Raw genomic sequence first — 14369 nt, forward strand, 5'->3', positions numbered from 1 at the left:
ATCTACGTATCTAGCCTTGTTCGCCAAATCCCAACAAATGGCTTCAGGGTCCCATTGTGTAGGTAAAGTCTTTAAAATATTTCAAAAAATCTACTGGGTTCACACTGCTTCTAGAGTCGAACTTGCAAAGTTGCTTATATCGAACCAATATTCTACACTGTCAGCATGCTTATTTGGTTGACATATATTTCTGATTCTATGTAACTGCCTGCATTAGTGCCATTACATATGATACATTCTGTGCATTAACCAGTTAACTACATCTCTCTTAATCTTTTAATTACTTTCATTGCTGTAGGTCTTACACTCATCACGTACAAATTTACATTCGTCTCCGAGTGGAAAATAGTAACAGCCTGTATTTGCAGTTTCTATTTGGTTAACATATTTTTGCATTTGTTTTAAATGGACTACTCTTGGGTTTCATATCAGATCTTATTTCCCCAAACTATGTCCTTACACTATTATTGCTGTATTTTATCTAATGTATTTGAAACACAATCCATTTCAAGAAAACATTTAATTCCCTTTCAAGTTTTCTGTGCTCATCGCAGGAATTTGATCACTTTCAAATGGACTGATAACACAGCCACATTCTTTAAGTGACTGTCACTACTTTCAGAGATTCGTTTTCTGCTCTTCTTTTACTGGTTGCATTTGTTGAGTCTCACTAGCAACCTCCAGTGTATCCCCGTTGATACTTACTGTCATTAAAGCCACTACAGTTACAGCCCCCCCTGCAACACTGCTCATCTGTTAAATTTATTGTGCTCCATGTGCACAAGCCGCTGCTTGTTAAATTGCTGATACACATCTTTTATTTGCTCTGTCGAATGCGGTCTTCTGGCTGAAAGTGCATGCATGATTTGGTGCCTCCCCAGAGTTAAGCCTTGCATGGTCTTTTTCTGCAACTTGTCACTCACCACTGATACATGCTGTATTGCACTTTCATTTTCTGTTACTATGCACTATTTCTATATACATGGGCACTATGATCTTCTCTACCGATCAATTTTAATGTTATCAAGCAAGTTTCGTGCCTTAAGTACCACTTATAATGTACCTGTTCTACAAATAACTGTAAATTAATAGTTATTTGTTCAGCAACACAGAACGTCTTTTGGAAATAAAAAATGTTTTACGTACATTAAAGGAGAATTTCATAGGATGTGTTCAATTATATGTTAATCGCACGAAAGAATGGAGTGCAAAACTGCTCTTATTGTTGAGGGGTAGCTGCAGCAGATCTTTAGTCTGTTCATTGACTTCTCTGTCTTGGCAGAGTTCAGGAAGAAGTAATGCATACGAAGATGGCCAGCTTGATGTCCGTTACCCTGAATTTATCAATATGTTGACAGAACATTTGAAGTATGACAAAATGAACTAAGGCTATTACTGCCCCCAGCACTGTAAATATTCCAGGATAATTGACAAATGATGAACCAAGTGTACAAAGTTGGAAATGTTTAGATGATGGTTCAACACTAGGGATCTGAGAGGACAATGTGTAATTGTCATTGAATTTGCTTCGGTTATCTTTGCTGTAAGAACAGTAAATTGTAGCATTCAATAATGAATGCCTATCACAGTTACAACTCCGATGAGAAATGTTGGTCTAAAAGTTCTCAGATCACAGTTTATTCCCATGGGGTCATTTTTTGTGACCTTCAGATCAGTGTGTGGTCTAGGTTAGAAAACTTCTTAACACAGTGTAAAAAGATTCGTGTATTATGTTTTTGAAATTTTCTGATAATGTGGAAAGAAAATGATCCATCCATTTTTATGGAAACCATACAGTGTAATGATTTTGAACTCAGATCTATGATAGCATAATTTACATTTTACAGGCAGGACATCCAGAGAACCAACACTCATTCCATAATGGCAGTGGCACAGTAGCAGCCTTGTCGTTAATGCATCATGGTCTTCCGCTGATGCCACAATTTGGAGTTGCAGGTGCAGGAGCAGGAGCTAGTGCAGATATGGATGCTGTTAAAATGGAAGCTCCCAGTTGGGGCTTGCAAGATGTTCAGGAGAAGCCACATGTAAGTTTGTTACCTTTTATGGTTTACTGCATATGGTTTTAAGTTTACTGTTGTTTAAATTGTGTAAAAATCTTTATATTATTAATTAGATTATTTTTCTCTTTTCAGCAATGGCATGCCAAATGGAGTCATTAAGGAAGAAATTCAGCATAATGTTCAGACGTGAAGCTAGTTAAAGACGTATATCTTCTAAACATGAACTTTTTTTATTAAAAAGATCCATCTGTAGCTTATAAAAATGCTTTGGTCTTTTCACCTAGTGTTTGGGATACAGACCTCTGGTAGCTTATTAGAAACCCCAATCAGGAAACTCGTGCAATTGAAAATTCATTTGGTTTCTAGGTATTTTACTTTGACCCAGTCCATGTTTTGCTAATGGCTTGCCAAAACAGGCCACATTTATAGTTGACATGCATTAAAGCAAGTTTGCTTGTACCCAGTCTATGGGTTTATGTTGCACTTGTCAACTCGTGGCTCAATGATGGAACTTGTCCCTCTCTTAATATATGATTGTTGTGGGTGCCGCTGTAATATTGTAGCTATGAGGCGCGTCGGAAATTAGCGGTTAATGAATTCGGTGTATATAACTATTTTGTGAACCAAGAGATACTGTAGCTCATCTTTCAAAAATAAGTTCTTTGCATGTTTCGTCCTTTATTTGATAATTGCTTTGTAGTTTAAGAAATAAAAGAATACAGATTTATCTGCAATGAATTTTTTTCCTCTCTCATCCTATAGTTCTGTGATAAGCAAAGAACTGTTCTTCATTTTTTATTTAGTAAGGGAACTGTTGGTCTTCAGTTTTCTGCAGTTTACCTATACTGTCAATCTAGTTTCGACAACATGAGAAAAGGAATAGAGAGCAAATAATATAAATATGGTAGTATTGCTGCATATAGATTTGGCTGCTCTTGAAGCCTGGGTTACGGAGTTTGTTCAAGTGTTCATTTTATGTAATGATGGAACATTTGTGTTCTCCAAGCGTATTTTGATCGCATTATAATAAATATATACGTACGTACATATATATAAATACAAGTGAGAACGCAGAAATGTATTGGAAAATATTCTTTACCAATTAATGATACAAAAGGAAAGGAGTTGACTAACATTTCTTCCCTTTGCGTTTTGTTAATCTCGTTTTGAAGGTGTATTGCACACCTGTTCATCTATGATGATCATGGGGCTCAGCCCACTTAATTATGATGTTGAGCTGTGAGGCAGACTGTGTCCTTCAAGGTATTGCCTTATTGCACAAGTAGCCCTTGAAGGGATTGTTGCCACACTTCCACAGATGTAGGGATATTCAGTAAGTGGATTATGTATAATTGCTTGTACATGAAGACTTAAATATATCTTTATGCACTGTGAGATGAGTTTCTTTATTCAGACTAGAGCCTAGAGTATCCTTTTCCTACACAGTTCTTCTAAAACTTTCATAGAATTTCTATATCCTTAACAGTGTCCTCCCTTCCCCTCTCTCTCACACACAATCCCTCTCTCTGTCTAAGGAAATAAAAACCTACTTTCATTAAATTACCTTGAAAACTCGAAATATTTCATATCTTAAGTATTAATAAGAATGTGCAGTCTGTGCACTAGGCCTCTACAGTGTCATGTTTTGTTCTCCTGAGAGAAAATTTGTGATTTTATTGTGGTTGACATCCTAGGTGGAATCGTGAAACTTCAGAAATAGTGCATGGAGAATTTGGAAACTCAAGCAATACCATATTTATCTACCATATGACACTCATGGAAACACAAGAGCTATGAAGCCTTGCAGTGAAAACCCATCCTTTGTAATATTGTGACAGTTCATGAAAAGTTTGTGCACCAAGAAGAGACATTATAATAAAGTTGATTTCTACAGGTGTATATTCGAATGTGTAAATGTAATTATAAGGTAGGTATGAGCAAAATTACTGGTATGTCTGGTTATTGCAAAGAAAAATAATATTGCCTTCCTAGATGTGTCATATTGGAAACTACTCTTTTAGCTCTTGGCCTCCTGCAGACATGCTCTCTGCATTCCATGCCGAGTGCGACTTTGTTGTCACTGTACTGCTTGCCTAATGCTGTTACTTGTGCTGAGAGACAGCATTCCAGCTGCTACAAGATATTTAACTGTCCAATTTTGAGAAAACTTTTTGGTAAAAAAATGAAGTTTCACACATCTTACAGTCGCCACCAGCGGGCACATAATTTCAGACATGTTGCTCTTCTGTGCCAATGGCATCCTCATGGGAGTCAACATGCCAAGAGACAAAATTTGGTTAAATGGATAGTAACCAGGCATAAGTCAAAAGGAAGAGGCACTGACTGAAGCAGCACACACAGTGGACATCTAATGGGCAAAGGGCTGGCTGTTTGTTCTACCGCCCATGTGACTTTCAAGTTTGTCTGGCTGAGCATCTTCTGGACATATGCGACGTACACTGGAAATGGGAGTGGACACCTACCAGATGATGAGTGAGTGTGTTTTGTAGCTCTTTAACACAAAGGTGGTCTCAGCAGTTGTGACCTCCATAGACATAAACAAATGTTGACAATAGAGATTCAGTCCTGTGGGGTGAAGTTTATCGACGTGCTGTTGGACACAAAATACAAGATTAAAAGCTATGCTACTATCATTCACAGCAAGCACAATTAGTTACTCATGTGGCAGGAGCTTTTACATGGACAATCTGAAATAAATTATAGAATATTTGGCTGAATGTTATGGCTTCAAAGCTTGATGCTAAATGCTTCCTTCTGTTACTAATGATTGACACGGACAGGGCTTATCAAAAGTGTTTGTTCCACTTAAAATTTGTCAGTTTGAAGAGAATGTTGCTGGATAGCCTCACTCAAGATTTTCAGACTGATGGGATGGCAAACTGTTTCTTCACTGCATAATACAGGAAAAAATTACTGTCCGGGCTCCGTCCATGATTGTGCCCATGGTTTATTACCTCTTTCGACATCATTTCTCCATTGTCTATATTCGTGTATGAGATTAAGAAGTCTTCTTGCATGCATTCTAATTGGTATGCTCTTTCCATTTCTTCCTACTTCCTTCTGTTTTGTTCCAGTTTCAATAACATTTAACTTTGTTTATACCTCAGTCCAACCTGGAGTATCCTTTGATCTCTCTCTCTCTCTCTCTCTCTCTCTCTCTCTCTCTCTCTCTCTCTCTCTCTCTCTCACACACACACACACACACACACACACACACACACACACACACACACACACACACACATTAGAATCGGTTGTGCCATTGTTGTTTATTTAAACAACAGAATTGTGCCGTTTGCTCAATGTGAATGGCGCACCTCAAAAAGTTGTTATTTCACATTTTAGAGCTGATACCAATGTCTTTTGCATTCTTTTTTAATTTGTACATGGACTGGTGCAAGTATTATCGTGTGTGTGTGTGTGTGCGTGTGTGTGCGTGTGTGCGTGTGTGCGTGTGTGCGTGTGTGCGTGCGCGCGCGCGCAGTTTATGCATCCTTCAGGATATGGTGCGTAAATCTAAACTACCCTGTGTTTAGAACAATATATACAGTTCTATGTATTCATTTTAAAACTCACAGGAATTGGTTGAGAAATCCTGTGGCGTACATTATGTACCGTATTTTAGTCACACTCAGTTTATAAAAGTGGCCTTAATATCCTCAAATGCAATACGTGTTTCTAAATTGTATGTTCTGAATTTTGGTATGATTCATTTAAATGTGAAAATGGATAGTTCACTTTGGAAACCAGGATGTTCATCATCTAACAGTGTCTTGTTCATAACAATCCTGATGGAAAATACATGAAATAAGATAAAACCAACCACTCACATATATCGAACCAATGGTCACAGAAACATGTAACAGGAAACAATATTCTCACCGGCTTTTGAGTTCCTCCTCTTTCTGTAGTAAAGTACATGCTACCACAGACGCACCCACAGTCAAAGCGGGGAGGAGGTAGGGAAGAATGCACAAGACGAGGAGGGCAGATCTTTAGACAGATGTCTTGGTGGCGGTGGCTGCACAAGATGAACACGAGAATGAGAAGGTGGGTCGGGTCGGGAGAGGGGGGGGGGGGGGGGGGGGTCGGGTGGGAGATACGTGTGTATGTCTGCATGGAAGGAGGAGAGTGACGTAGAAGGCAGTATGCATATTAGTCTGGGAAGGAGCGGTGTTGAAGAAAAGAGAAAGTAAAAGATAAGAGGCAGTGGGAAAAAGGTTAGCGGAGGTTTATGCCAGGTGATTGTGAGAGTGCATGATGTGATAGAGAGAATTCCCATCTGCGTAATTTAGAGAATCTTGTGCTGGTAGGTATATGGAGTATCCAAATGGACCACGTAGTGAAGCAACAGTTGGAAGTCATTTGTGTTGTGGTGCAAAGCGTGTTCAGCAAGTAGATGGTCCAATTTATGATTTGCTGTAGTGTGACAGTGGTCGTTCATCTAACTAGGCAGTTGGTTACTTTCAAGCCCACATAGAATCCTGCACAGTAATTGCCGTACAGCTGATATGACATTGCTACTTTCACATCTGGCCCTGCCTTTTATACTGAAGGAAATGCCTGTGACTGGATTATGGTACAAATCTCTGCCTTTGTTGACCAACACTTTCAAATTACTGTCCATAACTTCCCATTTTGTGTTTAAGGCACTGCTCATTTTGTTCACTTGTCTTTCCAGACACATTGGTCACTGCAGATGTGATGTCCTAGTATACTCACATCCCTTGTGGCCATGGAATACAGTCTTCCACAGCATCCTCCTGACAACAAACCCATCAGAGTTTTCCTAATCCTCCTAGCCAACCACATCACGACTCAGAATTATTTCACTGCTGAAGGCCAAATTTGTAAATCAATCCATGCTAATGCCACAGATACTTGCTTGGCACCGTCCTATGCCAACTTGATCCTTCCTAACCAGTCAACACGTAATATCCCTTGTTTGGTTCAGATTCATCGAAGTTGTGTATGTGATCTGGAATTGTGCCAAGGACAATCTTTGCTCTTTCCTCATAACCTGGACACCAACTCCTAAATCCGCTTCATCTGGTTCTCCTTGACTTAATGGGCCATCTTCCTAGATGTCAATTTACACTTCAAGTGGCTCCATAAATATGTCTGTTCATATCAAGCACATCAACCACCAACAGAACCACCATTTCAACAACATGTCACCTGTTTCGAGCCAAGAACTCTTTGCCTTGCAACCTAGGTTCCCATGGACACCCGCATGTGCAGTGAAAGACAGTTGTCAGAATAGATTGACAATCTTTCCAGACCCTTAATTGACAGACAATACCTTGTCCAGTTTGTCCATAGACATATCTCCCTTGTCATCTCTTTCTCTGACATCAGTAATCCTGTTAATCAGCCACTGAGCAGCACTCCTGTGATCAACCAGTATCCTCTGGCCTTGGAAAGCTCAACTGCATCCTTCACCAAGACTTAATGTGTACTGTGATGAGGGATATCCTACCCGCATCACTCACTGCTCCGTTACCCACCCAATCTACAGAATATCGTTATCCATCCCTACTCCAATCCTGCTCGCAATCCTATGCCCCATGGGTCATTCTCTTTCTTCGACCCTGGAGCACGACCTGTCCCTCTCCCTTACCCACTCACTCACCCACCCACTCACTCACCCACCCACCACCCCCTATCACAGTCTAGTCCCAGGCATCTCCTACCCAATAACAGGCAGGGCCACATGTGAAAGCAGCCATATTTATGTCAACTATGCTGAAATTTCTGTTCAGAAATCTATGTGGGCATTGTAAGTAACCAGTTTTCTACTCACGTAAATGATAATATGTGTACTGCCACCAGAGAAAGAGCAAGAACTCCAAAAGATGATTCGAATACCATTACACACTGATCCACTGTAGGTGAGTGGGTGCCTTTTCCTTGTTTTATGTAGTGTCTTTAATTTGGAATTTATTGTTCTTGAATTAAATTTATAGGCTGTTTTTAAAATATTTACCTGTAAAAAAATTTTCACCTTTTTTGAGAACAGAAATGACATCAGCTATTTGCCATTAATACACTGCTACCAACACTCATTTATTGAATGAAGAAATCTTAGGTTCAAGGGTGGAGACCATAGTGACCATAGGGATATTACGTGTTGACTGGTTTCCTAACCAGTCAAGTTGGCATAGGATGGTGCCAAGCAAGTATCTGTGGCATTAGCATGGATTGATTTACAAATTTGGCCTTCAGCAGTGAAATAATTCTGAGTCGTGATGTGGTTGGCTAGGAGGATTAGGAAAAATCTGATGGGTTTGTTGTCAGGAGGATGCTGTGGAAGACTGTATTCCATGGCCACAAGGGATGTTAGTATACTAGGACATCACATTTGCAGTGACCAATGTGTCTGGAAAGACAAGTGAACAAAATGAGCAGTGCCTTGAACACAAAATGGGAAGTTATGGACAGTAATTTGAAAGTGTTGGTCAACAAAGGCAGAGATTTGTACCATAATCCAGTCACAGGCATTTCCTTCAGTATAAAAGGCAGGGCCAGATGTGAAAGTAGCAATGTCATATATCAGCTGTACGGCAATTACTGTGCAGGATTCTATGTGGGCTTGAAAGTAACCAACTGCCTAGTTAGATGAACGACCACTGTCTCACTACAGCAAATCATAAATTGGACCATCTACTTGCTGAACATGCTTTGCACCACAACACACATGACTTCCAACTGTTGAGACCAACTGATGAGACCATGTGACCCACGGGCTTTTTTTATATAAAATACACAGCATTAGTGTTTTTTACTACTGTGTTCATGTGAACTTGTTGACTGTAATCACTTCTTTTTTGAGTCACTTCACTTTCGTTCATTGTCAAAATGTCTATTCCTTTTATGCTCCATGATATATCCTATCAACCTACACTTGGTGACAAAAGTCATGGTATACCTTCTAATATCATTTTGGACCTCCTTTTGCCCAGTGTAGTGCAGCAACTTGACATGGCATGGATTCAACAAGCCATTGGAAGTCTCCTGCAGAAACACTGAGCCACTCTGCCTCGATAGCCATCAATAATTGTGAAAGTATTGCTGGTGCAGGATTGTTATGCATGAACTGACCTCTCATATGTCCCATAAATGTTTGATGGGATTCATATCTGGTGATCTGGGTGGCCAAATCATTCGCTCTAACTGACCAAAATGTTCTTCAAACCAGTCACAATCAATTGTGACCTTGTAACATGCTATCATTGTTTGGGTTTATGAAGTCACTGAATGGGCCGCAAATGGTCTCCAAGTAGCCGAACATAACCATTTCCAGTCAAGGATTGGTTCAGTTGGACCCAGTCTGTTCCATGTAAACACATCCCACACCATTATCCAGCCACCACCAGCTTGCTCTGTGCCTGGTTGACAACTTGGATCCGTAGCTTCTTGAGGTCTGCACCACACTCAAACCCCACATCAGGTCTTAACCAACTGAAATCAGTACTCAACTGACCAGACCACAGTTTTCAAGTAGTTTAGTGTCCAATCTATATGATCCTGAGCCCAGGAGAGGTGCTGCAGGCCATTTCGTGCTGCTAGCAAGGGCACTTGTGTTGGCACTTTGTTGCTATAGTCCATTAATGCCAAATTTTGCTGCTTTGTCCCAATGGATATGCTTGTTGTACATTCCACATTGATTTCTGCAGTTATTTTACCCAGTGTTGCTAATCTGTTATAACTGAAAACCATATGCATATGCCACTGCTCTCGTTCATTAAGTGAAGGCTTTTGGCCACTGCATTGTCTGTGGTGAGAGAAAATGCCTGAAATTTGATATTCTTGGCAGATTCTTGACCCTGTGGCTCTTGGAATATTGTATTATCTAATGATTTCGGAAATGGAAGCACCCGAGTACAAATGATACCTGTGCTCTTTCACACCCGGTGCACATGACACTACTGCCATCTGTATAATTGCATATTGCTATCACATAACTTATCTCAGTGTAGGCCATCTTTCAGTCAAATTGTGCCACAAAGCCCTTATTTTTCTCATTTGATTCAGAATCTCATACCTCAGTAGTTACCCAGAATATCTGTTGATGTTCAGTATTCTTCTGTAGCAATATATTCCAATAACTTCTTTTCCTTCTTGTTCATATGTTTTATCATCCTCATTATACTTAAATACAAGGTTACACTTCAGATAAATATATTCAAAGATGATTTTATGCAACATTAACAGACTTTATTTATTTGAAAAGATTTTCTTGCTATTGCAGACTTGATTTTTATCCGCTTTAATTTTGCCATTGTGTTGTTATGTTGCCCAAATAATAATACTCCAGTTCTATTTTTAGTGTCATTTCCTTATCTAATGCCTTCAGCATCACTCCCATTACCTTTGTTTAGTTTTGTTAATCTTTATCTTATAACCTCTACGAAGACAGTATTCTGCTCAAGTCATCTTTCAAATACTTTTACAGCTTTGATGAAATTACAGTATTATATCACTTCTAAACTTCAAAGTTATTTCCTCTCTCTGAACATCAATTCCCATTCCAAATTTCTCTTTGGCTTCTTTTACTGTATGCTCTGTGTAGAGATTGAATAACATTGGATATTAGCTACTGCTCTTTCTCACTCCCGTATCAATCATTTCTTCTCTTCAGTGTCCATTGACTCACATAACTGGCATCACGTTTGCATACAAATTGTAAATAACTTTACACCCCCTAATTTCAGAATTTTATTAGTAAAGGAAATAAAGGTTCAGAAATTGAGAGCTTTTATGACTATGGCCATCTAGCTAGCTTAATATTTTCTTTATTTGTAGTGATGTTTCAGCGACTGCCACGTCAGTTAAAAATCTAGAATTTACACTGCAGCAGCCAAGTCAGTTTCATTTAAATTCTTTTACAGCCATGACTTCTGAAACTCGTGGTTCTGTAGCATCGATACTAGTCAGTTCCTGCCTAGTATAGGTATTATTACATTCTTCTTCTTAAAGACTGAAAGCATTTCACATCTCTCGTATTTCATGCATTCCACGTGCAACAACTTTGTCATGGCTCTCCCAAGGCTCTTAACAGTGTTCCCTAATCCAGGTGCCTTGTTTTGACTGTCTTTAAGGGCTCTGTCAAATTCATCTCGCAACACCACCTTACCTTCTTAAACTTCCTCTCCCCTTTATATAATATTGTCTTCAAAGTTGATTATTTTGTATAGCCCTATTATATAATGCTTCCAACTACCAACCTTACCATCTGTGCACTTGGTATTCATAAAACTGTTTCCCCTTTCCTGTAAAGGTTTCTTTAATTTTTATACATGTTGCATCTATCTTTCCCATATTTGTGCATGCTTATGCAGCCTTGGATTTCTCCCCTGGCTATTTCAGCTTTACCATTTTGCTCTTTCTTGTCAATCTTATTTGTGGATGTAAGTATTTCCTTAAGCTTTCCTCATTTTTTTTCTAATTTCATATTTTCTTCTTTCTTCAGTTAAGTTTAATGTGTTGTGTTTTATCCAAGAATTCCCACAGGGCCTTACTTTTGTCTCGTTTCTCCTCTATCATGGGTGGATGAAAAAGCCTCCTATGTCATAAAAATTTAATAATGAACATACAACAGCAGAATTAGTGCACATAGTTGCCTGAACTATTGCCTATGCAACTCTAATTCAGTTCATTTGTACACATTTATAGAGTTTTGCATCTTCGTCAATTGTTCTCAGAATGGTTTTTAAGCTGTTAATTGTGAAGTCTAACACATCTGTCTTCTTGAATCAGTTCATCAGCATGTTCTCAATTGGCATCTGTGACAGACCTTACCCAGCCCCTGTATGATTTATCTGCAATGCCCGTTTTTCCATTAGCCAACTTTTTTACACAGCGCTGTACATAGATGTCCATTACAGCAACCCCATACGTTTTCTTCATGGTGGAGGCTAAAACAGCTTTAAAGAGGTGTTGACTCACAGAAAGGCACAACAGAAAAGACTATTGGAAAGTTAGCTTTTGGCCAACAAGGCCTTTATTAAAAATAGAATGCGCGTGCACTCGCAAGCGCACACATGAGTGTAGTATGTGGCAGCTGGAGCCATCTCCATTTTATATCTTGCAAAGTATCCATTTTGATAATATTTAATATTTTTTACACCTACATTTGTCAGCAATGTAAATTCTGTTCAGTGTAGCTTACAAATCGGTCCCTAGTTTTTTGGAGCAATGTCTGCAATAGGTGTTTTGCGCCAAGTACTTTCATTTGTCAGTTACGATACCATATTTCATTGATTGATTATTCTTTTTACACCAAACAGGATCAATCAGCACTTTAGCCAACCATACTTTACATTTAAGAGTTCAGTTACATTTTTATTAATAACATTGTTAATTATGTTTCATTTAATTAGTCCTTCTAGGAGATAATTTTGTACCAGCAAATCCTCTTGTAACTACAGCACATACTCAATCAGAATGGTACATCTTACTTGTTTTCTCTATTTTATGATTAATTCCTAGTAAATTCAAATGTGTTGCTGCTTTATTTCTATCAGTTAGAGTTATAATAATTGTACAATTTTATATTAAAATGCCATTCCAAGGAATTCAATTTTACACTATTAATCAAATGTTATTTTGAAGGTATAGTAGTTATCTGTCTGTTAACGTAAAGTAGAAGACAACCAGTTAAAAATGAAAAACCTTATATTAGGACAGCATGAATTTTAACAACTCTTTTTTTTTTTTTTTTTTTTTTTTTTTAAATCTGTTTTCTAACTGATGTCGATGTAACAAATGCATGAGATAAATTAAGGATTAAATTTTTAGATAAGATAATTAGCTTAAGAAAAGCGTGTGTCTTGAAAACATAAGAATATAAGTTTATGTCTTCTATAAACATTTTAATTCGAAAAAAGTCACTAAATAAATAAAATCAAAACAAATCTCCAGTCATGAAAGAAAATTAAAAAAATACAAAGATAAAAAAATTCAAGGTACTCACATATTTATCTACATCTACATCCATACTCCGCAAGCCACCTGACGGTGTGTGGCGGAGGGTACCCTGAGTACCTCTATCGGTTCTCCCTTCTATTCCAGTCTCGTATTGTTCGTGGAAAGGAGGATTGTCGGTATGCTTCTGTGTGGGCTCTAATCTCTCTGATTTTATCCTCATGGTCTCTTCGCGAGATATACGTAGGAGGGAGCAATATACTGCTTGACTCTTCGGTGAAGGTATGTTCTCGAAACTTTAACAAAAGCCCGTACCGAGCTACTGAGCGTCTCTCCTGCAGAGTCTTCCACTGGAGTTTATCTATCATCTCCGTAGCGCTTTCGCGATTACTAAATGATCCTGTAACGAAGCGCGCTGCTCATCGTTGGATCTTCTCTATCTCTTCTATCAACCCTATCTGGTACGGATCCCACACTGCTGGGCAGCATTCAAACAGTGGGCGAACAAGCATACTATAACCTACTTCCTTTGTTTTCGGATTGTATTTCCTTAGGATTCTTCCAATGAATCTCAGTCTGGCATCTGCTTTACCGACGATCAACTTTATATGATCATTCCATTTTAAATCACTCCTAATGCGTACTCCCAGATAATTTATGGAATTAACTGCTTCCAGTTGCTGACCTGCTATTTTGTAGCTAAATAATAAGGGATCTATCTTTCTTTGTATTCGCAGCACATTACGCTTGTCTACATTGAGATTGAATTGCCATTCCCTGCACCATGCGTCAATTCGCTGCAGATCCTCCTGCATTTCAGTACAATTTTCCATTGTTACAACCTCTCGATACACCACAGCATCATCGGCAAAAAGCCTCAGTGAACTTCGATGTCATCCACAAGGTCATTTATGTATATTGTGAATAGCAACGGTCCTATGACACTCCCCTGCGGCACACCTGAATTTATCATAATAGAATCAGGGTAAAGTTCCTTGAATGCAAATAAAACGCAAAGGTATAATAGCAAGCATCATAAAAATGAAAGAAAAATCACCTAAAATAATGAAAACTGAAAGCATAATATTATAAAAGTAATTCTAGTATACTTTGGCTAAAAACTAACTGCACCCTATTCACTATTAAAACCTGAAACTAATTCAAAGACCCCTTCAGCAAAATAAAAAGAAACGAGATTAGTTTCAGCAACGCAAATAAAAGCTAAAGAAAAAGAAATAATTACAAAACAACAGTAAAGCTGATAATGTATAAAATAAACTATATTAAAAAAAAGATGATGTAACTTCCCAGACGAAAGCGTTGGTATGTCGAGAGAGAGAGAGAGAGAGAGAGAGAGAGAGAGACACACACACACACACACACACACACACACACACACAC

The 14369-nt window shown here is 38.5% G+C and overlaps 1 protein-coding gene across 1 annotated transcript in view; it reads left to right on the forward strand.

Annotated features, from left to right (window-relative positions):
- LOC126483780 (ankyrin repeat domain-containing protein 17) overlaps positions 1-3416 on the forward strand; it is a 263557-nt gene extending 260141 nt beyond the window's left edge. The window contains exons 41-42 of the mRNA XM_050106941.1: positions 1848-2045; positions 2154-3416. Coding sequence (XP_049962898.1) covers positions 1848-2045; positions 2154-2180 — 225 coding nt within the window. The 3' untranslated portion in view covers positions 2181-3416. The remainder of the gene's footprint in view (positions 1-1847; positions 2046-2153) is intronic.
- The last annotated feature ends 10953 nt before the right edge of the window (positions 3417-14369 follow it).

The sequence above is a fragment of the Schistocerca serialis genome, chromosome 1 (genome assembly GCF_023864345.2).
Source record: "Schistocerca serialis cubense isolate TAMUIC-IGC-003099 chromosome 1, iqSchSeri2.2, whole genome shotgun sequence".
Lineage (NCBI taxonomy): Eukaryota > Metazoa > Arthropoda > Insecta > Orthoptera > Acrididae > Schistocerca > Schistocerca serialis.